Raw genomic sequence first — 25,119 nt, forward strand, 5'->3', positions numbered from 1 at the left:
TCCGTTATTAACAGTTATTTTCTGGCAGCACTGACAGAAGTTTTGCGTCACTCTTGCTCTACCAGATTATCAATGATACTCCGTCTCACACCTAGGGAATTCTTTAGTGTGTAGGCGGCTTATCTCAGGTCGTAGTCATTTAAAGCTGTGTAACCGTAGAAAATGCCAAGATGGCGTTGTGGGCAACTTGCCCCAAGGATGACAAGTTCGGTGAAATTTTAATCGCCTACAGAGTTTAAAATACGGTTTTAACCATGTATATATTAAAAAACAGTATTCTGCTACTATACACGATCTATTTTTCTGTAAGCAATGAAAATTAATTTTTTTTTTGTTTTTTCTACGTTGTCAACTTTTAAAGGTTATATATTGCATTGATCTCTCGTTCAAAATGCTGTATATATTCATTCATCCTGTGTCGTTTTATTAAAGTTTTGTGAACTTTATGTGTGTTTAACTAATTGTCTGATCGCCAGCTTCGACATAATTTTTTTTTTTATATTATTTTGAAGGTTATAGTCTCGTTTAATTCCACTTTAAATTTGTGAACTGTACATGGGTTCCTGTTGTCTTTGATCCCGGTTTTTACTTACCATGATGAGCATATTGTATGAAAAACGGCCTTTAAAAAGGCCAAGATTAGGCCCTCCCGACGTATATCCACAAGAGCCTAAGCAAAAGGAGGATGAGCTTACACTAGTGAACGTTAAACATGGTTTTGCTACAATGCCTCAATTATCCGATGAATTTGGATCAGCCAAGCAATGTAATGTCACTGCTGCAAAAGTTGGTGCATATTTCAACGGTATACTTGCTAAGAAAGAAGAATTTGCCACGATGCCTGATACGGGAAGAAAGAGACAGCAGATTAATCCTAAGGATAATTTTTGGCCTGTAACTGCCAGAACTAAAAATGGGATTGAAGCTTGGTTCAAAGATCTGTCTGGCTGTAAGCCTTTGCTGGCCTTGGCCAAGAAAGCCCCTAATTTTAACAAGAAAGAAGAAATTTTTATGATGTTATGTGAATATCAAGTACCGATGCTGAGAGCCGCTTGGTTTATTAAATTAAGTTCTGCTTATACCGTTGCTGTTTCTGAAGCAAAAATTAAGAAAAGACAATTACCTGATCCAACAACTGGTAAGGTTCAAAACAGAAAAGTACAATAAATAATAAAACGATATGTGTTGTTACAATCTATCAGATTTGTAATTTTCATTATATGAGTCAGACAGATATCTCGAACACTTGATCCAAAATTATTATACTCACAAAATGGGTACAGACTGGAAAATAGAAATCACACATTGTTTTTTAGTTTATCATTATTGATCTTCAATATTCACAGGTTGTTTTACAAATTTGACGAAATGCTATATCATACGTCATAAAAGACTGTTAGAATTCCATTTGAAATATTAAAGGGTACTAAAAAGTAATTTTAATGTAGTAATGCATTTTTAGAAAAATTCGTTTTTCCACAACTAGAGGTTTGTCTGAAATTATAATCAGTAAAGCATAATGAACCAAATTAGACTCATATTTTATTAACTCAACTCTTTCAAGGTCATTCTACAGTTGTAGAATAGTGATTTCTTATTTAATGTTTCGTTACTTTAACTTGACTGACTTCACATTCATCAGAACTTAGCTTCCTACATACATACTAATTATTTTGTTGAATTCTCATCAATGAACTTATGAATCGGGTTGGTATGAATTTTCTTATTTCAAATAATCTATAAATTTAAGTAGAGTGAAAATAAATATTTATGGGGCAATAAATACAATTGATCCTTTATTTTTCTTTTAGAATGGACTGGTACCTTAATAAAATTTCTAAAAGATCAGCTGACCAAATTACAAGAATATTATCACATGAATCACAATATCTCTAATGGCATGAGCAACAGTACCAATGGTAGTAATCTGAATAATAACAGCACCAATAATACTGTGAATAATCAACCAACTACACCAAACCCAAATCCTGGGACAACTGTGGGTCCAGCTATGAACGAAGATCATAAATTAGCACTTAAACAGTGGCATTACTGTATTCAATTAGCCAAATACATGTTTGAGGAAGGATTGCTCGATAGGCAAGAACTGTTACAATGGATCTTAGAACTTCTCGATAAAATGAGATCTGCTCCGTTGGATGATGGGATTTTGAAGCTCTTATTACCATTGGCTTTGCAATATCTAGAAGAGTTTGTTCAGTCGGAGTTGTTAGCTAGAAAATTGGCATACTTATGCTGTCGTAAAATCGCACAGATGTGCAGCAATGTAGAAAACAGCAATAATCCTCAAAGTCCTATGGTCACTGCCTCTGTAAAATCAGAAGTGAGTAATATAAAAGAGAATCCCATTGCTCCAATGCCGGTTAATCCATTTACCGTGACTTTCAACGACTATATTAACTGTCCACATCACAGAGACATAATCTTGGGATTATCGGCTATAATTCAGGTACCTTTTTAATTATGTAGGGTAAGTTTTATTTGGTTGTCACCAAATTAGACACAAGTCATTTTAATTGACGAATAATATAAACACATACAACTACTCTACACAAAGGTTTTTGAAGAACACTGTCTTTGGTGCAGAAACTAACTTGAGAACGACAAATTTATTTTAGAAACACGCATTTAAACGCATCTAACGATCGTTCTTCATAAAAGATAATCAGTCGTTCTTCCCTCATTAGAAATTAACTTTTATAAACTATGTTTATGCTTCGTTATTACTTATCACATTTGCTAAAGGTAGAACTTGCAAAATCATTATTTTAGTATTTTATTATTTTCATCAAGAACTAACCCACCTCGAAATAGGAGTGCACTTTTTCATATAAACTCTTACATGTGATTTTATAAATTGGCCAACTAGAATATTATTACAAGAGACACTTTTGAAATGCTTATCCAGAAGAAACCTTTGAACATATACCCAAGTGGTTTGTATTTAAGGAAAGTGAGTAGAATGGAAGCTTTTCCAATCTAGTTAAATTGATCTTCAACAAATTTATGACTCAATGAGGATTTTTATTTCGTATCCTGTTCAATATTGCTTGTGCCTCATCAGCTTTGACTAAGATAATCTATTCTTAGTCTGTACAATCAGTAGACCAATCTTCTAATTTCTCTAATTACCTATAAATCCTTAGGTAATTACAATCGAGTGTCCGACCGCCTTAGTTTGGAATAGTGTCGGAGAAGGTAAAGCACCATCAGTTTTAAATGGGTCTCCATTAGATCATCTGCCTAGTCCTCCATCAGCTTTACCATGCCCCCCTGCCAGTTCGATAAATCCGACGATGAAACAGATCAAGGTTGCTCAAGAAAGTATTCGCAGACGATCATTAGCTGCTGAAGGCCGATGGTCGTGTGACAAATGGCAGCAGAGTAGTGCCGGTATGACAACGACTAAGGTTTTAGCTGCTCTGGATGCTTTAGATCGTCATAGTTTTGACAGAATGGATGCCTTAAACTCTCTGGATACACTGTATGCTAAAATATTCACTGCTACACCTAAGGAAAATACAAATGAGAGAGACACGAAAGTTGAATATTCTCCGCAGCAAGATGCCGCTATTATAGAAATTTTATGTGAATGGGCGGTAAGTTCGGAACGATGGGGCGAGCATAGAGCAATGGCTGTGGCTAAGTTGTTGGAAAAACGTCAGAGTGAAGCTACTGGAGAAACTAATGATAATGATGACAAAGACAGTGTTTGTAGTAATGCTTCACCACCAGGGTTGCCAATTTTTCAACCGCTACTCATGAAATTTCTAGATACCGATGCTCCGATTTTAGACCATAGTTCTTCCCAGTCCAAAGCACAGTTCACCAATTTGGTTCACTTATTTTCCGAGCTTATTCGTCACGACGTCTTTTCGCATGACGCATATATGTGTACTTTGATATCTCGAGGGGATCTGATCCAAGGTAATTGTTCGTTACATTAAAACATTAGAGTATCAAAGTTGAAGGTATTCTACGATTGGCAAACATTATTACTAAGTTCTACTGAAGCAAGGTCTATTAATATTACAGGACCAGCTGCTAGTAAACCAAGTACACCGAACAATCGTGAACCAATAGACGAAGACAGCTTATTTCCTGGAATTGATTTGAAACCAGCTAAATTGGAAGTGCCGGATCACGGAAGAACAATGGATTATGATGATAGTAAAATTGATGATGATTTAGATAAGTTGCTACAACATATTAAAGAAGATCAACAGAATAGCATGGATGCTCCAGACAGTCCAAAGGAAGATGCCTTGGGTGGCCATAACGCACATGATGGGCTAGATTCTAAAAGTCCAAATCCATGTAGACATTTACTTTATACTACACATTTTCCATTGCCACAGGTATTGGTATGATTTCGTACTTATAGATTTGAACAGAAGGATATTGGAAAATTTCTGAAACTTTTTATTGTTTCAGGATGAAACCTGCAGTCAACATGACTGCAATCAACGCCACGTTCTGTTATATGGTGTAGGACGAGTACGAGACGAAGCAAGACATGTCGTTAGAAAAATGACAAAAGAAATTTGCAAATTATTTGGAAAAAAATTTAGCATCGATGTTGCAGAAGGTGGCAAAGTAAAAAAACACTCACGGAGTGAATTCAATTTTGAAGCTGTTACTCAAAAGTTTCAAAACTTGAGTTATTTTGACCAACACGTCGTCACGTGGCAATGTGCTACACAAGTCATTGAAATGCTAAACACATTTGCATTAGCCGGATCATCTTACTTACCTGTTCAGGAACATGTCGCATTCTTATTTGACCTAATGGAACTTGCGCTGAACATATACGGACTTATTGATGTTTGTATTCAGATATTGAAAGAACTGCCAGAGATTGAAGCACAATTGACAGTCAGAAATAGTCAGCTCGTCAGAAGTTACACCACGAGCTTGAGTTTATATGTTGTCGGAGTGCTAAGGCGATATCATTGTTGTTTATTACGTAAGTTATTTTTCAAACTTTGACCATGATAATATATATATTCTGTTGTATACCCCTTCTCCATAATTACGTATTTTTAATCATCCAAATTTATTCAACTTGCAGTTGCTCCAGAACAAACAACAGCAGTGTTTGATCTCCTCTGCAAAGTTGTCAAGCATGTTTCGAATCCAAGTGACTGTAGCTCTGCTGAACGTTGCGTTTTGGCACATCTGTACGATTTGTACTCAAGTTGTTCATTATTGAAGACAAAACCCCACGGTGTGGAAGCTTTCAGTAATGCATACCCTAAAATTCGAACAGCTTTGTACAGCGCATTACAACCAACTCCATCGAACCACGTTTACAATTCTCAATTCATGATTGATGTCTTTAGTAGTCCAAGACGTAGTGGAAAAATTGAGCCTCAATGGGCCAGACAGCTGAACGAAACTCCGGCGAATCGTTATAGCTTTGTATGCAATGCAATTATTGTTGCTGTGAGCAGTGAGACAGATAATGATAAATTAAATGACGTTGCGATAATTTGCGCAGAGCTTACAGCCTGCTGTAATGCTCTGAGTGCCGAGTGGTTGGGTGTCTTAATGGCATTATGTTGTTCATCCAACAGTTCATCATTTTATATCGATGTTTTAAATCAAGTTGATGTTCAAAATTTGAATGTCCGTAATTCTTTGGCCGTGTTTACATCGATTTTGATTGGTAAATATTCTTATACTATTTTTAAACAATTGAAAGATTTCGAGTAATAATCGGGCTGATTCAAAGATTACGGTCATGTTGTAAATCTCTATCACTATATGCACTATAATTTGTGTGATTGTGTTGCAGCCAGACACTGCTTCTCCTTGGAAGATTTTGTAGTGCACATAGCATTGCCGTCTCTTGTAAAGGCTTGTAATGAAGGCCGCGGTGATGCGGATATGGAAGCTGAAGCAGGTGCTCTGTTAACTTGCCACTTACTTCTACAACTATTCAAAACAGTCGAGTGCCCCCAACCGGCTTTATATTCAGTTAGCACCAGTCCGCATCCGCTGCCCAGTGGGAATTTGAGACGTTACAGTATAAAACTTAGCTGTGACAGACACCTGCTAGCCGCTGCCCACAATAATATCAGAGTCGGACCTGTATTAGCAGTTTTAAAAGCGATTCTGGTTGTTGGTGATGCTACAGCAGGTAAACTGCCGCCTAAAAAACCAGACATTCCAATGGCTCACTCTAATAAAGCTGGTCCAGGCAGCGTGGGTGCTAGTGAGAGAGAGTCTATTAGTCACATATTGGGCACCAGTGACATTTTAGGCGGAGGCGATGACTTGGGTCTCGACCTTGGATTATCATCAAGCAATGTTAACATGGAGACAGAAAATGTTAAAGGTTTGTCAGCTTTTGCTCAGCATGTATTGCGCCAGATATGCAGCCAAGAATGGGTGCTGGAAAGGTGTCTACAAAATCCCGAAGAACTGTGTCATCCCGACATGCTTTTGGACAACATGTTAACTCCTCGTCAAGCTCAAAGATTATTGCACATGATATGTTATCCTGACACGCTTATAGACACATTTTTAGACCAGAAAACGCACATCACAAATATACTGGAAAACCTCGAACAATGGAGTCTACGAATGTCTTGGCTTGACTTGCAGCTTATGTACAAACAATATCCAGCAGGTTCGAGTGATTTAACGCAATGGTTAGATACTGTGGCTAAAGCAGCAATTGACGTGTTCCAACTGAACACTACCTCCGGTAAACCGGACAAGAAGTCAGGTTCTATATGGTTGGTAGCACCTTTGGTATCGAAGCTGCCTAGTGCTGTACAAGGTCGTGTTTTAAAAGTAGCTGGACAAGTGTTGGAATCTGGTAATTGGTCTAAAGCAAGCAGAGAAAAAGGCAGATCGAAATCACCGTCTCTGTTCAATCATCAGCCATTTTTATCTCTAGTATTAACCTGTTTAAAAGGACAAGATGATCAAAGGGAAGGGTTGTTAACATCTCTGCACTCACAGTTGACACAATTTTTGAATATGAGCAAGGAAGAAAAAAATATTGGTTTGGAAGATCCAAAAACCAGGGAAGTGTTACAGGATGCTCTTCAACTGAGGTTCAGTTTGGTGGGTGGAGTTTTTGACACAATTCAAAGAAATACCACCGTAACAACTGACTGGGCGATCTTGTTTGTACAATTGATTAGTTATGGTGTCATAGACTTGAACAATAATTCAGAACTATTTACAACGGTAATAGATATGTTAGCAACTCTGATACATTCCACGCTTGTTTCGGATTCGCAGTCTGAGAAAGATGAAAACAAAAAGCATTATCAGAATCTGATGAAAAAACTTAAGAAGGAATTGGGTGATAGAAATTCACAGAGCATACAATTTGTAAGACAGTTGTTACCTTTGCCCAAAGTGACAATGGAAGTTATCGCATGCGAACCTGTCGGCTGCTTGACAGATACAAAGGGCAACAAGATAGCTGGATTTGACAGCATTGATAAAAAACAGGTAACTCATTGAAGAATATGTGTTACGCCACATAATTGATTTATAGAATTTTACACACATTGTGTCTGGTTTGTTAATACAAGTTTAATTGTAAAATATGTACCAAAATGGGGAAAAAATTTCCCTTGATCATGGTGAAGAACAGAAAAATCAATCTGAATTATAACAAAATTTTTTGGAACGGCTAGAGAATGTCTTTACATATATATTACACATTCTTACTCTTGATACGATATCAGTCTGACATTTAATCAGTAATGTAATTTTTCTGTTTATTTCTCATACTGGTCATAAATTTCTTTTATTAATAGGGTTTACAAGTATGTGACTCACAAAAAGTATCTGCTTGGGAGTTATTAGAAGGGCATAAAAATCCAGCACCACTATCTTGGGCCTGGTTTCGAGCTGTGAAAATGGAAAGAAAACCACTGACTTATCAAGGAGCTCAAAAGTTGCTACGTTATCATACTCATAGTGCAATAAAACCTGCAAGTCATTATTTAGACCCACCGCCACTACCTCCCGAAGATTTAGAACCAGATAAAAAGGAATCAGAACCTGGAAAAGCTGATACACCAATGAGTGTTGAATCCCCTGGCAGAACAGGCAAAGGAAAGGCTATGAAACCTAGAAAACCTAGAAAAAACAAAGGCGCAGCTACTCCAACGGCACCAATACCTCAGCAACTGCAGGTAAATTGTGACTTTCATAATGTATTTCCGAAAAACCTGTGTTATTCACGGGTAAATTGCTTAACAGAACAGACGCAGATATGCTGACTTTGTACCAGGAAGTAAACTGTTGCTTCAACTTTTTTCTGGTAACCGTTGTGTTTTTTCAAGTTATCAACGAACTGCATGCATACTTTTGACACTATCATTTCGAATAGGATCGAATTTATCACAATCTTACACATTTCATCAAAACACTGAATGTTTGTTATTAATCCTTGCTTTAAATACACAAAGAAAGGATCTTGTATGATTAATAGTTTCTCAATTTATCAAAGAAAAGCATTTGCTAGTAACTTTTATGCATTGTGTATATAAACAAATTATTTATGCATAATATTTTTTTATTCCAGCAACAAGGTCCACCGCAAATGCAACAGATACCGTATGGTCAACAACCGCAGGTGGTACAACAACAAGCAATGTTCCCCGGGCAACCGCAACAACCGCAACAGCAATGGTACCCAAATCAACAAGGACCAACACCACAGCAGCAGTATGGTTACGGACAGCAAATTCCACCTGCTCAAGTCAGCGGTCATCGATACGAACGTCCTGGCATGAATAACCAGTCGAAACAGGCACTATCCAATATGCTACGCCTTCGCGTACCATCCAATCAGTTTATGGGAGGACAACAACAGCCTGGTGCACCCCCAGGACCTGGACCAGCTGCATACCAGGGTATGCAGAGACCACAGTTCATTAGACAACAATTGCGAACACAGCATGCTGGCCCAGGATTAAATCCCCAGCAAACTATGTTCCCACCACAACAGCAGCAGCAAGGAATATATGCTGGGATGCAACAAGGTAATTTATATTGAACTTTTTCACATTGTACGGTATTAGCAGTATTATACGTTATCTAGATAATTTCATTTATAATAATCATTTTGAGTAAATTTGTTCGTCTTATAGAGTCAATGCGTGTGAAGTTCATCTTTCATCTTCATCTACACTGATCACAAAAATGAAGGGGGCACCCATTATTTGTTTGCAAAAACCAAGAATTTTAAAGGTGCAAAACACTCATTCAAAAATCCGTTAAAAAGTATTTTGAAGCTTGAAATAGCTTGCCTAATAATAATGACCTGCGTAGTCCATACTAACATTTTAAAGATTAGAGATTCTTCTGTTCAAAACCCTTCAAATTGGTTCTAAGGTGTTCCAACACATTCAATTTTAAACAGAAACGCAGGATTGTAATGTTACCTATAGTATTAGAGTTACTCAAGGTGTACCAGGTGAAGTTGCATGGCCGAATTTAGACCTAGTTTAATCAGTTTTTCACATGAATTTTTCGCAGAGTTATCCAACTTTCAAATTGCTAGTCTTTTAAAGTAAAAAAGGGTGACCCCTTAATTTTTGGGACCAATGGTGATAAATCAACTGCTCACCTTCATATTTTTTTAAGATATAAAGATGAAATAAACTGCTTCCTGAAACATAGGTGACACCATTCGAAGTCAAGACTCTGATGTGATTTTGAAAAAACATATCTTTCATTATTTCATCAAATTTAGGCTGTCTGGTTCATCCCGCTAAATCTTTTGTTACCTCAACAAAAAAATTAATCACAGCAACAATATACTTTTCAGTACCTACATAGGAATATTTTGACAAATGAACAATACTTCTTTCTCAGTGTATTAAGAATCTTCCCTTCTTATTCTTATCATTTTAATTATCTGGATAAAATCGATCATAATCTGACCTAGATGAATTTGTGTATGAATAATCTTATCTTCATCATGATAATCATATTGATTATCTTGTAGAACACTGTTTAGTGCGAATCGTTGGCCTTGTGTAAAGCTAAAGCATCAAGAGTTATTTAGAATCATTCAACGATTGATATTTATAAGATCGATGGTCACTTTCAGGAATGAATCAAAACTATGCAGGTTACGGAGGGCAACAAATGTTGCCACAGCAGCAACAGCAGCAAATGTTACAGCAGCCGCAGCAGCAGCAGCAGCAACAGCAGCAACAACAGCAACAACAACAACAGCAGCAACAACAAGGCATGATGAATCAGCAGCAGAATATGATGTTCCAGAATCCACAGCAAATGATTGGTGCTCAAAGAGGACAAGAATATATGCCGCAGCAAAGAATGCAGCCAGGTACTGCCCGGCCGCCTTATCATCAGGTATGAAGAATCAAAATGAATGTGTACTATATTACAGTGTATTTCACGTAAATATTTCATGTAAATATATCCAGTAGATTTTATAAGAAACAACATGAATGGGCAAGGAGAGATGATACTACATTTACTATATTTTCGTCAATTTATTCTTGTTATTCATGATACGGCACCTACTGTGTCCGGTCCATGACGACTAATTTCGAAGCCCAAGTCCTTGTAACATCCATACATATACGTATGAACTTTCATATAAACAAACAGAAACACGTAACTTATAGCTGAGAATTATCGGATGTCTAACACTCAGGAGAAATATACAAGTTTGAGAAAGTTATAGGAAAATGATAGGAAAAGGAGTTAAGCCTGCTTAAGTTACAGTTGCATTCAGGTCTTCAATTGGACTTTGAAAAAACTAGAATTAGCAAGAAACTTATATACAGTTCAGTCGCTAGACACCCCGAATTAGAAGTTTCACCCAAATATTCAATATCATACATATCATACATATTTAGAGCTACTAGTATTTTGTTGCATTCAACGTATTTTAAAGGCACCAAACGTCACAATGAACACTATGGGGCCAATGGGTGGGGGAGTTCAAAATCAACCAGCTCCCCCATATAGACAAGCTAGTGGCAAGCCTGGTTCAGTTGGAGTTGCTGGTGTTGGAGCAGGTGGTGTTGGGTTACAGCAACAAAATCAACAATTCCAACAGGTAAAGTTCATGCACTCCAAGAACTTTTTGATTTTACTTCTAATTGTTGCATTGTTCCAAATACAAGTCAACCCTTAATGTAAGTGGACTACAAGAAGTTCGCCTTATATTCAGAACAATACAATGTATGCTGAAACTTAGCGTAATGCATTAATAATTTTAATCTAACGTTGGTCTTAAACTACTCGTGCATTTGATAAACATTTGTTGTGTGATATATAACGGGATATAGCACGTGAGCTGGATCAGTTGTCTCTCGACGTACGTGAACTTGGCTCGCCAATTGTCGAAAATGTGAATTCGGACTATTGCATAATTTGCCGTTAATTAGCCGTAAATTAGTCGCGCGACTAATTTTTTTGTCGCACTCAATTTTCAAAAAAAAAGCGGATGGCGTGCTAACTTTTTAAAAACTTAGCGCGCCATCTACCAAAAAAACGCACTGCGAGCATCATGCGTAATTCTGATTTGGTTGATAATTTGCCGTAAATAAGCCGCAAATTAGTCGTTGAACTTTTGTTTTTGTCGCACTCAATTTTTTAAAAAAAAGCGGATGGCGTGCTGATTTTTCAAGAATTTAGACCGCCAACTACCAAAATAACGCACAGCGAGCATCATGGGTAATTCTGATTTGGTTGATAATTTGCCGTAAATAAGCCGCAAATTAGTCGTTGAACTTTTGTTTTTGTCGCACTCAATTTTTAAAAAAAAAGCGGATGGCGTGCTGATTTTTCAAGAATTTAGACCGCCAACTACCAAAATAACGCACAGCGAGCATCATGGCTAATTCTGATTAGGTTGATAATTTGCCGTAAATAAGCCGCAAATTAGTCGTTGAACTTTTTTTTTTTGTCGCACTTAATATTCAAAAAAAAAGCGGATGGCGTGCTAACTTTTTTTTTATTATCACAATTCACAGCTACGTTGGATGAACTATTGACTTTTGTATTCTCCATAGAAAATCGTCAGTCTCAATACAAATCATGAGGACGTCCAACTTTAAGACACATTCGTTCTCGTACCAAGTGAATAAATAAATTAGAGATGTAAAAATAAATTGTTTAAAAAAGAAAAACTGATTTTCATCCATCCATTCACTCTCAAGATTAAAATAACAAATAAATAAATCAAAGGCGTATAAATAAAATGGTAAATAGAAATCATTAAAAAATTATTCATTCATCCATCCATTCCATTGGAATGAAAAGAGAACCAAGATATTTATATGTAAATATTTTGTGTGTGGGAAGTGTATTTTTAATCTTGCGATGAATGGATGGCGTGCTAAATTCTTGAAAAGTCAGCACGCCATCCGCTTTTTTTTTTTGAAAATTGAGTGCGACAAAAACAAAAGTTCAACGACTAATTTGCGGCTTATTTACGGCAAATTATCAACCTAATCAGAATTACCCATGATGCTCGCTGTGCGTTATTTTGGTAGTTGGCGGTCTAAATTCTTGAAAAATCAGCACGTCATCCGCTTTTTTTTTTGAAAATTGAGTGCGACAAAAACAAAAGTTCAACGACTAATTTGCGGCTTATTTACGGCAAATTATCAACCTAATCAGAATTACCCATGATGCTCGCTGTGCGTTATTTTGGTAGTTGGCGGTCTAAATTCTTGAAAAATCAGCACGCCATCCGCTTTTTTTTTAAAAATTGAGTGCGACAAAAACAAAAGTTCAACGACTAATTTGCGGCTTATTTACGGCAAATTATCAACCAAATCAGAATTACCCATGATGCTCGCTGTGCGTTATTTTGGTAGTTGGCGGTCTAAATTCTTGAAAAATCAGCACGCCATCCGCTTTTTTTTAAAAAATTGAGTGCGACAAAAACAAAAGTTCAACGACTAATTTGCGGCTTATTTACGGCAAATTATCAACCTAATCAGAATTACCCATGATGCTCGCTGTGCGTTATTTTGGTGGATGGCGTGCTAAGTTCATGAAAAGTTAGCACGCCATCCGCTTTTTTTTAAAAAATTGAGTGCGACAAAAACAAAAGTTCAACGACTAATTTGCGGCTTATTTACGGCAAATTATCAACCAAATCAGAATTACGCATGATGCTCGCAGTGCGTTTTTTTGGTAGATGGCGCGCTAAGTTTTTAAAAAGTTAGCACGCCATCCGCTTTTTTTTTTGAAAATTGAGTGCGACAAAAAAATTAGTCGCGCGACTAATTTACGGCTAATTAACGGCAAATTATGCAATAGTCCGAATTCACATTTTCGACAATTGGCGAGCCAAGTTCATGTACGTTGTCTCTCGGATATTTTGTTAATTCTGCATGTCGATCGTCTTTGGAAAATTGAATTATCGTCCCAATGAATTGTCTAAATAATAATGCATTTATTAAATCATTTACAATCGAAAGTTTCTAGCAGTTTAAAAATTAATGACTCTATCGTCAACATGGCTAGGGTATAAGTTTTTCTTTCAATAGACGTTGATAGCAACAAAACAAGGGAAATATAACCGCAAAAAAGTTGATTTTTTAATTATTGATTTAAAAATACATTTTCAAAAGATGACAGCTTTTCAAAAATTAGACACATCTATATAGGGTGAGTCAATTGAAACACCGAGAATGGGAGGAGCCTAGTTGCGATCATATCAAAATAAGGTTCGAGGTCTACATACAGGTATTCAATGGTAATAAGAAATAAAGTTACGATATGACAATAAGAGTTCTATTTGTAATAATGGCTGGTACATTGTATTAAAGTAAACAGTGTTCAAACTGCTCCCCTTCTTTATTGTCCAGTAGGCTTTGCATAGACTGTCACACGGCTTCGGCTACATGTAAACTTCGAACCTTACTTTGATCAACACAACTGAGCTCCTCCTATTCTTGGAGTTTCAATTGACTCACTACAGATTGGCTGAGGGATACGGCTAATTCATCAACCAAGCTCCTCCCATTCTCAGCGTTTCAATTGACTCACCCTGTATGTTGAAGTATTGCAAACGTTCGATATTAATTTGAATGACGTGTTCTGTGTCGGTTTTGTGAATAAAAATCGTCAACTATAAACTATTGAATTAGTTACAGAAAATCTATTACAAATAAAGCTGTCCTGTTCAGGATAATAAATTGCCTGAGGATGGTGGCCAAAGTGCACTCGACATTTGCACAAAAGATTTGTTGTAAGAACATTAAGCTTGGTAATAGATCTCTAATTTTCAACTTTTCTTATGTCACCAGCCATATAAAAAAGCATCCGGAAACTGAATTTTTATAAATTTGGAAAGGTTCTATCCTTTGATTGAATTACCAAAAATTAGTTGTAATGGTTGTGTAATCAGTGAGCCACATGTGTTTGCAAATAGGAGATGCAACCCATCTTGTCCTGGAGGAGAATATGTTATGATTATCTTAAGATTACCATTTACATCAGCTCAACTCAATGAGAAATTTGCGAAACATAAATCAGATTTAAGGTAAGAATTGCTAGATGTTGAGACTGCATCATCATCAACGATATAAAAATAAGCCATGAGCAAGTTTGCCATATCTTGGCCCAATCGCGCGTTTATCCAAGTACATAGAACTAGGGACATCGTGATCATACCTCTGACTGCCAGCAAAGTCCCACGATGCCAATGCGAAGACACTCAATATTAGACTACGCAATCTTTTTTTACCATTGTTTTGAGTCCTACCCGAAGTATTTTCATTTCTGAATAATAACCGTTGAAACCATGTTCTCTATTATATAGTTTATGTATCTACTTCTTCTCTTTTATAGCACTTTTCGAATTTGCACTAAGCCATTGGGGATAATAAGACAATTGAAACCTGGTTATTGGCGTATTACCAGAAACTCAAAAATGATTTTATAACATGAGCCATTGATTGATCCACTGCATTCAAGAATATGTGTCTAATTTGCACCAGCTAAGTCGGACCTAATATAGTCATAGCTCACCCTATTGAAATAAAAAAATCTGAATAAGCAATACTTCAAATGGGATCACACAAGGGCAGATTCAAGGCCAACACGCTGTGGAAGGGATCGGCAGTTAGAAGTGGGTACTCGGATTCACTATGACTTTAGAAATATTTATTGGTAAAATTAAATCTCAAATATTTCTAGCAGCATTGACAGTACCATTTAGCTATCTGACAATGAGCCCCATCTCTTTAGCCTGCTCGATATCGACTATGAATATTTGATTGAATTTTTTTTGCGCTTGTACGCATTCTGAAACATGGTAATATGAAAAAGTCCGATTTGTCAATGCTTCACCCATTTGTTGAGCTATTGTAACGATGTGGTATTTTCATTAATTTTATCTATCTTTGGGAAATTGTTTAAATAGTAGATATTTTTCCAAACACTATTACCAGAGTAATATCCTATTTAGACGTTTTTCAGAGGCAGATAGTAAGGTGTCCCATATTTAGAGTGTTGACAAATTTTTTCAAGCACACCCTCTAAAATCAATTTCAAATATTTAAAAACATTTGCCTAATTTTCTCAGATTTTATCTCTATTGTAATCCATGCCGACAACAGGATGGATTTCCTCGTTTAAAATACACATATTTCAGGCATGTTCTCAGTATATAGTTTGTTATAAAAGTGATAATGTTCAAAAAATGATATATTTGTAATTGCGTATAATAAAATTGTGTATTTTAAATGGGGATAATCCACCCTGTTGTCGGCACGGGTAAGAATTGAGATAAAAATCTGAAAAAATTAGGCAGTTATTTTTGAATTATTTGAAATTGATTTGGGGGTATGCTTCGAATAATTCGACAACATCATAATTATGAGACACCCTAGCAGATACGAAGTGATTACAACGTATAAGTGAGAAAATCCGGAATTTTTCGAAAACATTTTAATACGCTTAAAAATCGTGTTTGATTGTGAGTCGAATATTTTGACTTTCGATGAAACTTTAATACGATTTCACCGCAGTTATTGTTTCATGATTACTTTTTTATGTTAGTTGTGTACATCTACAAGCATGGAATCTGAGCTTTTTTTCACACCATCCTGAGATCCAAATTACACTAAGAAGTGGTTTGTAAACCAGTGCTGGTAGACGTATGGGTGTACAGACCCTAATATTGTACTTGTAAATAGCAAGGAAAATCTGTTCTCATAAAAGTCTTACCTCCCCAACGACTAGAAACATGCAGAATTAAGAGAATATCTGCAATATTACGCAAAAAGTAACTGAAAAAGCCGCATAGTTTTCAGTTTTAATTTAATATTCACACATTATTTCAAGACTACATGCACCTAGCTCCTGCAATCGTCATTGATCGGAATCGTTTGTCGCAGAAGCTATTTACCAGAGCACTGCGACATAGCACTGAGAACTATTTGTATATTACGAATTTATACAAAAATGAATTTCAGATGTAGATCCATCAGTTATATTATTCTCTCTTCAGACCCTCAATTGATTCAATTATTTTTCAAATAAGATTTTGATTGAAATTTAGTTACCTGCACTGAGTAGTCTTTGAAATTTTACTTTGTTGTACTATTAATAAGTTGGAAAAATAAGAATATATTTATTCCAATCAATTACATGAAAATTAGGGACATCTTTGTTTTTGGAGAAAGAGTCTTCGTATAATATTTCTTTAAAACTGACGTTGAAAACTGACCAACAGCAAGCCATAAATCAGCAACGCATGCGGCATATGCTAGCCATGCAACAACAACAACAACAGCAAGGTGGAGGTGGTGGACAACAGCCGACACCTCAATTGGTAGCTCACCTTCAACGACATTCAAATCAACCACCCCAACATCCTTATCAACATCAACCTCCGCCGTATTAAGGTGACTAAAATATGACTCAATATTTGAAAAAATCGGACAGACATTATCGCCCTATATCTCGAAAAATTATATACATTTTTCATTCGCGGGGATTACAGTTTTTGAAAATCCACATCCAAACAACAAGCTATTATTGTACGCAGAGTTACAATTCAACAGATGAGTTACAATTCAACAGATGAGTTACAATTCAACAGATGAGTTACATGAGGAAATCCAGATAAGAGGTTCTTTTGCTTGAGATGAATTATAAAAAATCGATAAATCGAAATTAGTTATGCTATTTTCACTTTCCCCAGGAAAGTTTATTGTTGATACTACTTACACTTAAAAAGTCACCTGGCATTTTATGCTGGTTTGAAAATGATGTAACGTCAATTTCCAAAGATTTTATGTTTTAAAAACATTATCGCGATGGCCATAATGCCCCTGATAGAGAACAATACATAAGTATTGATAATGTGTAGTTGAAGACAGAGTGAAAGTGAATTTCTTGGCATATACATAAAACAACTATTTATACATTTTTAACAGAGGTGTAATATGACTAAATTGTGATATGTAATAAGGAGATTTTTTTACTGGTACAAAATGATGCAACCCTAGTACATATATCCCGGTGATAGTGCAGTTTTGTACTTTTAGCTTTAGATAGTGACACATAGTGAGTAAAATTACGTTCTATATCACCCACCCTTATCCACAGTAATCAACAGTCAACTGTGAAATGTCGAATAAAGGAAAAAAGGATTGCCTAATGTATTCTAATTGGTTTATGAAATCTGTGAATTCTTGCCAAATTTTGTATATATATTGACATTACAAACTATTTTCAACCAAAATATTATGAATATCTGCATCCTTAATACCCACACAATTGAATTAACGGCCCTGGGTACAAGGAATTAAATATATTGCAAATACACAATAAATTTATTTTAAATATAATATCGTCAGCTTTATGTGACACTTTGTTTAATAATGGAATATCAACGTAAATTCGTGCATTTTGCTATGTGGGTGATGTGCTAACAAAATAGGCTCATGAACGTAGGATTTTACTTTTTCTGAAATCAAGTAAGAATAATTTCATTTTTCTTCTCGTATAACACAGTAAATTAGTATCTGTCAGAGTTAATACTTACGAAATATTCTTTATTTAATTATTGACTATGCTGAGATGTATAAAAATTATTTATTATGTTTTTTGCAGAGTTGAATTTCAGTGAAGCTAATATAGGTGCACCTGAAGCTTGTCTCATATCCGACATTAAATATTAACAAGCAAAAAAATAGATTAAAGTTAATGTGGACGTATGTAAGTGTTAGTGAATTGATTGTACTTAATTTCAGTTATCGCTATCAGTCGCATTGTGGTCTACAGAGACTGTGGATGACACTTGAGTCTCAGCAGTGTTTTAATGAAATGATGAACCAATTCCTGTGTGTAAACTGACGATATTTCATCAGAAAATTGACTGCTACCTGAACCTATATTTCAAGTTGAAATTTCTTCAGGATAATCATGAACATTCAGATCTTTGTGTTCCACATTTTCCAACTCATTGTATGTGTATATACTAGCTATGTAAATTTAAATTAAATGAATATTTGTAAACAAACCACACCATGTCTTCATCTACTTCTAATTATGAAAATAAAAATTGAATGAATCACAGAAATTATATAATATGAGTATGTATATGTAGATGTAGGAATTCTGTGTTCTCCTTGCCTTTCTTTACGTAAGTTATTAAATTATTCAGAAATATCCTGAAATTTCTCGCTTATTATCTTATACCCCTTGAAATTTATTACAAAACGTATGAGAACCTTGAAATTCTCACTCGCATCTCATCGAATTAAAAATTCCCTGTAAGTGGAATTTGCTATTCATGTCACTTTTGGTCCCAAAGTTTAATGTGTATCAAAAACAAGAGTGTTTAAGCGTTTTCAACGTTTTAATTATATAATCTTTTCTCAAATTGTTGATACCTTAGCTTATGTTATACGAATCTACTCAGAATCATGTCTATTTCATAGTAGGGAAGTTGTTTCATAAGGGTTCACGATTCCTAAATAATAATATTGATATGATATTCGTTTTTTCAATTTTTGTGGCAGAACTATAAAGTCCGTAACAATACGTCACTCACTTCGGAAACATTATTTACCCATACAAAAAATATGCTAATTATAGAGGTGCGAAGGGCAATTGTAAATATTTAACCTAGCATCACGTCAATGAACACAGCGCTATATCCACGTCAGGTCGTCACTGAAGTCAATTGTCACCAGTGTTCAAACGACTTAGAGTTCACGTTTTCATAGTTGTCAGAGTACTACATTCTCAGATTAATCCCACTACTATACCTTCATTCGAACAACGCTTTCAGTCTTATATTCGTTACAGATTATTGATTTTATTTAGGTTCTTTCCTGTTTAAATTGTGTTTACACCTAAAAGGTTGTTATAATTTGATATGATCTTGATTTGATGAAAATGTTGGCAGGATGCTGATTGATTCATAATGTTTGACAAAATGTAGTCTACTTAAAAAAGTTGAATTGATTGTTATTTACAATTGGAACTTGATAAAAGATTTGGAGTTTGTTTTAAGAGAAGTCTTCTTGAAGAGTGAGTCTTAAGTACTGAGTGACAGTTTTTGAAAACTGCAAATTAGGTGAAATAGGGAGTCACACATAGCTGACTAAGTACATTTAAAATATGTGTAAGCCCAAAAAGATATGAAAGATAGGAGACAAGATGAAAGATGTGAGATTAAATATTCAACACTACTTCCATTTCTACAGCAGACTTGATACTTTCACAGTCATATACCATAGCTAAACACTGCCATTTTGTATTCTAATTATTTCAAGCTCAATCATATATTCATCACACATTGCAGTACAGTAGAATAGGATGTTTATCACAATATACATTCAAACATATAAAATACTGTTATTAGAAACTTGCATGACAGATTAGGATAGGAATAATGAACTAATTATTATAAGTAATCTGCATGTAGCAGATTGTAATTTCCGGCCTACATGGATCACGTTTCGGACAAATCAATCTTTGCCGTACCTGTTTCTAGCATCCTATTACATCTCAATTTTCTATTGCTTTCCAAAAATGTACCCTGTTTCTGTTTAACCCGGCTATGTTTCAAAACCTCAGCTTTACCATCCTACTTCCAGTATCCTTTTTTTCTTTTCATTTCCCATCCCATTTCCTCAACTATCTTGACCTTCCGGATGTTCAGCTTGCACGTTCATTTTATTGTATCACAACTGTGCTGTGTAGTAGTACCGCATTAATATTAGAAGTCTCCTATTGGAAAATTTGAGTAACTAATTTATCGACGTACATATTTCTTTATTACAAAAAATATATAGATACATAATTAAAATTAATTCAGCATTCGCATCGAAATTTTAGATCACTTTAATCAACTTCATAGGCTTTCATGATACCGCAGCAAAGATCAATTAACTGCATATATTCGCTTCCGCCTTCCAACAATCGATAACTGCATTCCTATAGATAGAAAATTCAGTAATTAAATTCTTATTAGTTTACTCCATAAATGACCCATAAACTTCTTTATTTTATTACTCATATGCAAAATAAAAATGGTACAGACCGCAAGTTTTTCTCCAATTATCGCCTTCTGTTTGTCAGAGAGTTCGGTGGAATAAACAATTTTGTCATTCAATTGTTCAATAACCTGCAACGTATGTAAAGTAAATAAAAATCGTATGGATATTTAGCATAGAACTAATAAATTTAATTAGTAATATTTATAAACGGAAACTGTCGTGCTTCCAATGCAATGTAAAAATTGAATACCTTAAAAACTGAGACTTAAACTACAAAGGGATGTCACTACGATTATTATTGTTATTGTAAATGATTCAATAATACTCGTGATACTGGATAGTACTGGATAGTACTGGTACATCTAGAGAAAATTATTGACTGAAAAATCCATTATCTTCGGACTGTGGGAATTACTACATTTACAGTTATCAAAAATCTATACTCTGCTTTTATGCATATTCCCAACAAGAGAAGTTTTTAATCTTTCTTTTTATCAATTACTAAAATCATCGGTAAGTTTATCTATTTCTGAATTATTCTAAATAAAAAAGTTTTGAAGCAATTTCTCTATGTTCCAAGAAATTCTATACCATAAAAATATTGACGACTGGAATACTCTGTACCATCCATACTGGTAGTAATGACTTTGAGACCATGCAAAAGTGTATTTATTAAGGTTATTGGAGGTTTCTTACGATAAATTAGATAATCACATTGGATTCAATTTTTTTAAATCAAGAAGCTTCCATCTTTGCAATCATACTTGAGTAGGATAAAAATAAAAAAATTACCATGTTCTACACTCACCTGTGATACTGCATAAGCTTCCATCATGTAATTGTCGATGAACATTTCCACTTTGTTGTAATCCTTTGACTGGCACATTTCAATCATTTCATCCAACCATTTATCGGGAATCACCTAGAAGTAATTAAAACAGTTCATTACACATATAGGATGATGCGTTTTCAATGGCTTGAAGGATTAGTGTTTTTTATAACCCTGTCCTTCATCTTCATACAACATCTGATTTCATTTTGCAATTTAGAAAATTAGAATAGGTACAATCGCAAAAACAGTGCATAACATAACAATATTTTGGACTCATTATTTCGAAGTCAGCTCCTTTGAATACTCAGGTTATGATTACACCAGAACTGTTAAAGGACAGTATAAGGACTGACAGTTTTTCAATATTAATACTATCATTACGGACTAGAGCTGTGTAATTGACCGATTAAATGAAATAGCAATTAATTGAAAGAGCCGATCTGTCAATCAATCTATAAACGAATAATTGATCGTACTGATTGGTCGAAAAAAGGATTAATAAATTGATTGGAGAAATAATTAATCAAAACCCACAATTAATTGATGAATCGTACAACTCTTACAGTCAAATAAAAAAATTTCACATAAGATAACGATGCTAACCCCGGTAACTTCCAGTACATCATCTATTGCAAATTCGGCACCTTTGCCCTTTAGTCTTGATACAGATTGTAAGCATGTTATAGCTCGTCTCATATCTCCACCAGAAGCATCGACTACCTTCATCAATACAGCTTTATCTGCTTTCAAATTTTCCATATTGCAAATTAGTTCTAGGCGCTCAATGATTTTCTCTTGACCCAATGGCTTAAATCTGAATTTTGTGCACCGAGATGTTAACGGCTCTATGATCCGAGAGACGTAGTTACATATTAGGCAAAATCGTGTGCTGCGAGATTCACGTTCCATAGTGCGTCGTAACGCTGCTTGTGCAGCATTAGTCATGCTATCTGCTTCATCAAGAATTATTATCTTATATGGAGGGCATGGTTTACCACTGCAATGTAAAAAGAAATTAGAGATGAGTTATTACAATGCTTTTTTGTTGGATTTTCGTTTGCCAAAGGAATACTTACTAAAATTTTATTAATTAATTGCCTCAGAATAGAATAGTTGTCATACGAAATACTGAAATAACATTACATTTCTTGGGAATGATATTCAAAAAATAAATCTAAGGAAAATGCATTGCATATTTCGATAGATGTATGCTTTATAAAGATAAAAAGTCAATACTTAAAACTTCCAAATATCCTCTCAAGCAAATTTTATGTCCCGTTGTTAATAAGGGCTGTTAAGAATTTTATAACAACTCCTGAGCTCAACTGGGGATATCTTTCCACTAAATTTAACAAATGCTATTTCAAAATATTTCTCAAACCTTTTACTAAATCATCATTGGCAATAGATATTTGTAACTATTCACAGTCTCTATGTTTGCTAATTGCTAGTACTTTGCAGTGTAAATTGTTGATTATATGAAAGAAAGATCTAGGTATGTGCTACACTCATCTCCAATAATGTCAAATTTACCTTATATTACAATATATATTACACTATATCAAATATGTAAAATTGGAGATGTAGAAAATTCTAATCTAGTCAGCAGACACAAATAATCAGTCTGGTAGTTCATTAATCTCAGAAACATACATGAAGTTGAGACCAGGGGCTACAATTCATGGCCGAACGTATTGAACTTCTGTTAAATTGGTTTATAATACTTATTTTTATAAGGATTGTGTAATGTATGCTAAAATGGTTCAAATAATAATATGGATTTCAAATTCAAAGGTAGATGACATAGAATTAGTTTTTTCACTTACTCGGGTCTTGTGCCACTGGCTGTCAACTGTGCGAAAGTTTTAACTTTGTCTCTGATTACTTGGATGCCACGTTCATCAGAGGCATTTAATTCTAATATCCTATCTTTGTACATGTCCCCAAATAATTGTCTTGCAGCAGCTAATATTGTGCTGGTCTTTCCCGTCCCTGGTGGGCCATAAAACAACAGATTGGGGAAATCGCCACCAACTAGACATTGTTGTAAGACCTTGACTACTTCGCCTTGTTCAACAACATCCTCTACAGTTTTGGGTCTACTGTGGAATTGAGAAAAATGTGCTTAACGTGTCATAATGGAATTGTGACATTGGTCTACACTTTGAACCGCGGCATATTTAGAAACAATTATTTCAACCAATTGTGGCAGTCAAATTTGATAATTTAAGTATACAGCTAAAGTATTTACAGAGGTTCTTACAGTCAGGTCTCTTTTAGTGGGTAATTTATTATGGCGCAATATCTAAATTAAGCATTTCATGCCAACTGAATGAACGTCTAACCCTTATCATATTGACTTTTGAACACTACACATAATTTCACCATTTGACACTCTCAAAAAAAAAATGAAAAGATTTAATAGATAAAGATAAAAGGTACTCAACATCAGTGCAGAAGCCAGATTTCAATCAAGCTGGTTCGATGAAAAATTCAAGTAAATATGATGTAGCTCTTTCAATTTTCCTTGCAAATTATTATGAAACTACATAATTAACCTCAATTTTGGTTTGCAAGATTGAAGAAATTCAAAACTTTCTATGATCCAATGTTTTAACATAATCAAGAATCAGCATAATATGTACCGCAGAGGACTTATATTCAAGAGAAGTTTGAAATATCTATGTATTATAATTATCTAACCAAACTGCTTCAGAAGCAAGTCTCCTCACGAAACTACGTGCTGAAGATTGGGATTTCAGACGTTTTTCTAGTATATTTGTTCAGTAACCAATCCTGAAATTTTTTGCATACGAAGTTGAAAAGTTCAAGTGCAACTCATTCAATAATAACACAGATATCACGTCGTGAAAGAACTCCTTTCAAAATATTTTTTTCGTACTCGACAAATACTCATTACCACGAATAAATAATATTACTTTAGACATACTATTTTTCAACCCATGGTGGTGAAGGTCCTTTACGCTTATCCTTTGAACTCGAACTTGAAGTAGGCTTTCTGTCACTGGGGCCGAGTTTACCTCTTTTCAAAAAACCATGCATTGTGTTCAAAATTATATCGCTTGAACGTTGAATGATAGAAAACCGGCCAATGTATTAACTTCGCGCGTTCATACGTCAGTAAAAAAATTCACGGCATGCGCAAGATACGTTTTCCTATATTCATGATACTCGTGAGCATAGACTACAGGAATAACTAAAAACTGCCATAAGCAAAGGGATATCAAAGGGATATTACAAATAGAGACGCCAAGATGCGGCGATCAGCACAAGTAGAAAGTCGTGCTTGAGTCCCTATACAACAGGTCGTGCGAAGAGAAATAGTGAAAATCGATCAATTTTTATTTGCATACACACAAAACTGCTGACATTAATGTTACAATTTTTCATTAATAATTTTCCTCAATTTTATATATTGTTGTCAAATTTGGCTATTAACCCTAGAGGGATAAGATAATTTTTTTTTATGTACCTCGTTAAGTAAAAAAATGTCCCAATCTTGTAAATTCCATCTTTCTGGTACAACATATCGTTAAGGGTCCTATAAGGTCTCATTTTTTACAATTTTTAATAAAGAATCACGTAGGCCAAAAAAATTTTCGCTCAAGTTCCAAAAAAGTCCTCAAAATTGGTAACCGAAACACGAAAACGTTAGCCGTTCTTTTGCGGTGAGAAATTTACATTTGCGCGACGTGCCCCCCCCCCTCCCCCCCCCCCCGCCCCCGTTTCCGGTAAAGCAAATACTAGAGA

The 25,119-nt window shown here is 35.1% G+C and overlaps 2 protein-coding genes across 10 annotated transcripts; one reads left to right on the plus strand and one right to left on the minus strand.

Moving 5' to 3' along the window:
* The first annotated feature begins 101 nt into the window (after positions 1 to 101).
* Positions 102 to 18,529, plus strand: LOC107222467 (mediator of RNA polymerase II transcription subunit 12). 8 transcript variants are annotated; one of them, XR_006903953.1, is made up of 14 exons: positions 105 to 1,138; positions 1,812 to 2,470; positions 3,168 to 3,948; positions 4,057 to 4,379; positions 4,456 to 4,987; positions 5,093 to 5,689; positions 5,819 to 7,494; positions 7,806 to 8,186; positions 8,579 to 9,038; positions 10,112 to 10,380; positions 10,931 to 11,095; positions 16,736 to 16,907; positions 17,006 to 17,134; positions 18,121 to 18,529. XR_006903953.1 is itself a non-coding variant. In XM_046737796.1 (14 exons), exons 2-13 carry the CDS (start codon positions 595 to 597, stop codon positions 16,904 to 16,906), a joined length of 6,558 nt encoding a protein of 2,185 aa, XP_046593752.1. In that variant the 5' UTR covers positions 105 to 305; positions 513 to 594; the 3' UTR covers position 16,907; positions 17,006 to 18,529. The 8 variants fall into 8 exon arrangements, 5 of the variants coding, with proteins under 5 accessions (XP_046593756.1, XP_046593752.1, XP_046593751.1 ...); XR_006903954.1 differs by having other exon boundaries at positions 18,261 to 18,529; XM_046737796.1 differs by having other exon boundaries at positions 105 to 305; positions 513 to 1,138; positions 17,006 to 18,529.
* A 1,742-nt stretch (positions 18,530 to 20,271) lies between these two features.
* Positions 20,272 to 25,047, minus strand: LOC107222466 (replication factor C subunit 4). 2 transcript variants are annotated; one of them, XM_046737802.1, is made up of 6 exons: positions 24,842 to 25,047; positions 23,175 to 23,450; positions 21,952 to 22,345; positions 21,325 to 21,438; positions 20,561 to 20,644; positions 20,272 to 20,454 (listed from the first exon to the last, which is right to left on the minus strand). In XM_046737802.1, exons 1-6 carry the CDS (start codon positions 24,922 to 24,924, stop codon positions 20,362 to 20,364), a joined length of 1,044 nt encoding a protein of 347 aa, XP_046593758.1. In that variant the 5' UTR covers positions 24,925 to 25,047; the 3' UTR covers positions 20,272 to 20,361. The 2 variants fall into 2 exon arrangements, with proteins under 2 accessions (XP_046593758.1, XP_015517332.1); XM_015661846.2 differs by lacking the exon at positions 24,842 to 25,047 and adding an exon at positions 24,299 to 24,589.
* Between the last annotated feature and the right edge of the window lie 72 nt (positions 25,048 to 25,119).

Source organism: Neodiprion lecontei, chromosome 4 (assembly GCF_021901455.1).
Source record: "Neodiprion lecontei isolate iyNeoLeco1 chromosome 4, iyNeoLeco1.1, whole genome shotgun sequence".
Classification (NCBI taxonomy): domain Eukaryota; kingdom Metazoa; phylum Arthropoda; class Insecta; order Hymenoptera; family Diprionidae; genus Neodiprion; species Neodiprion lecontei.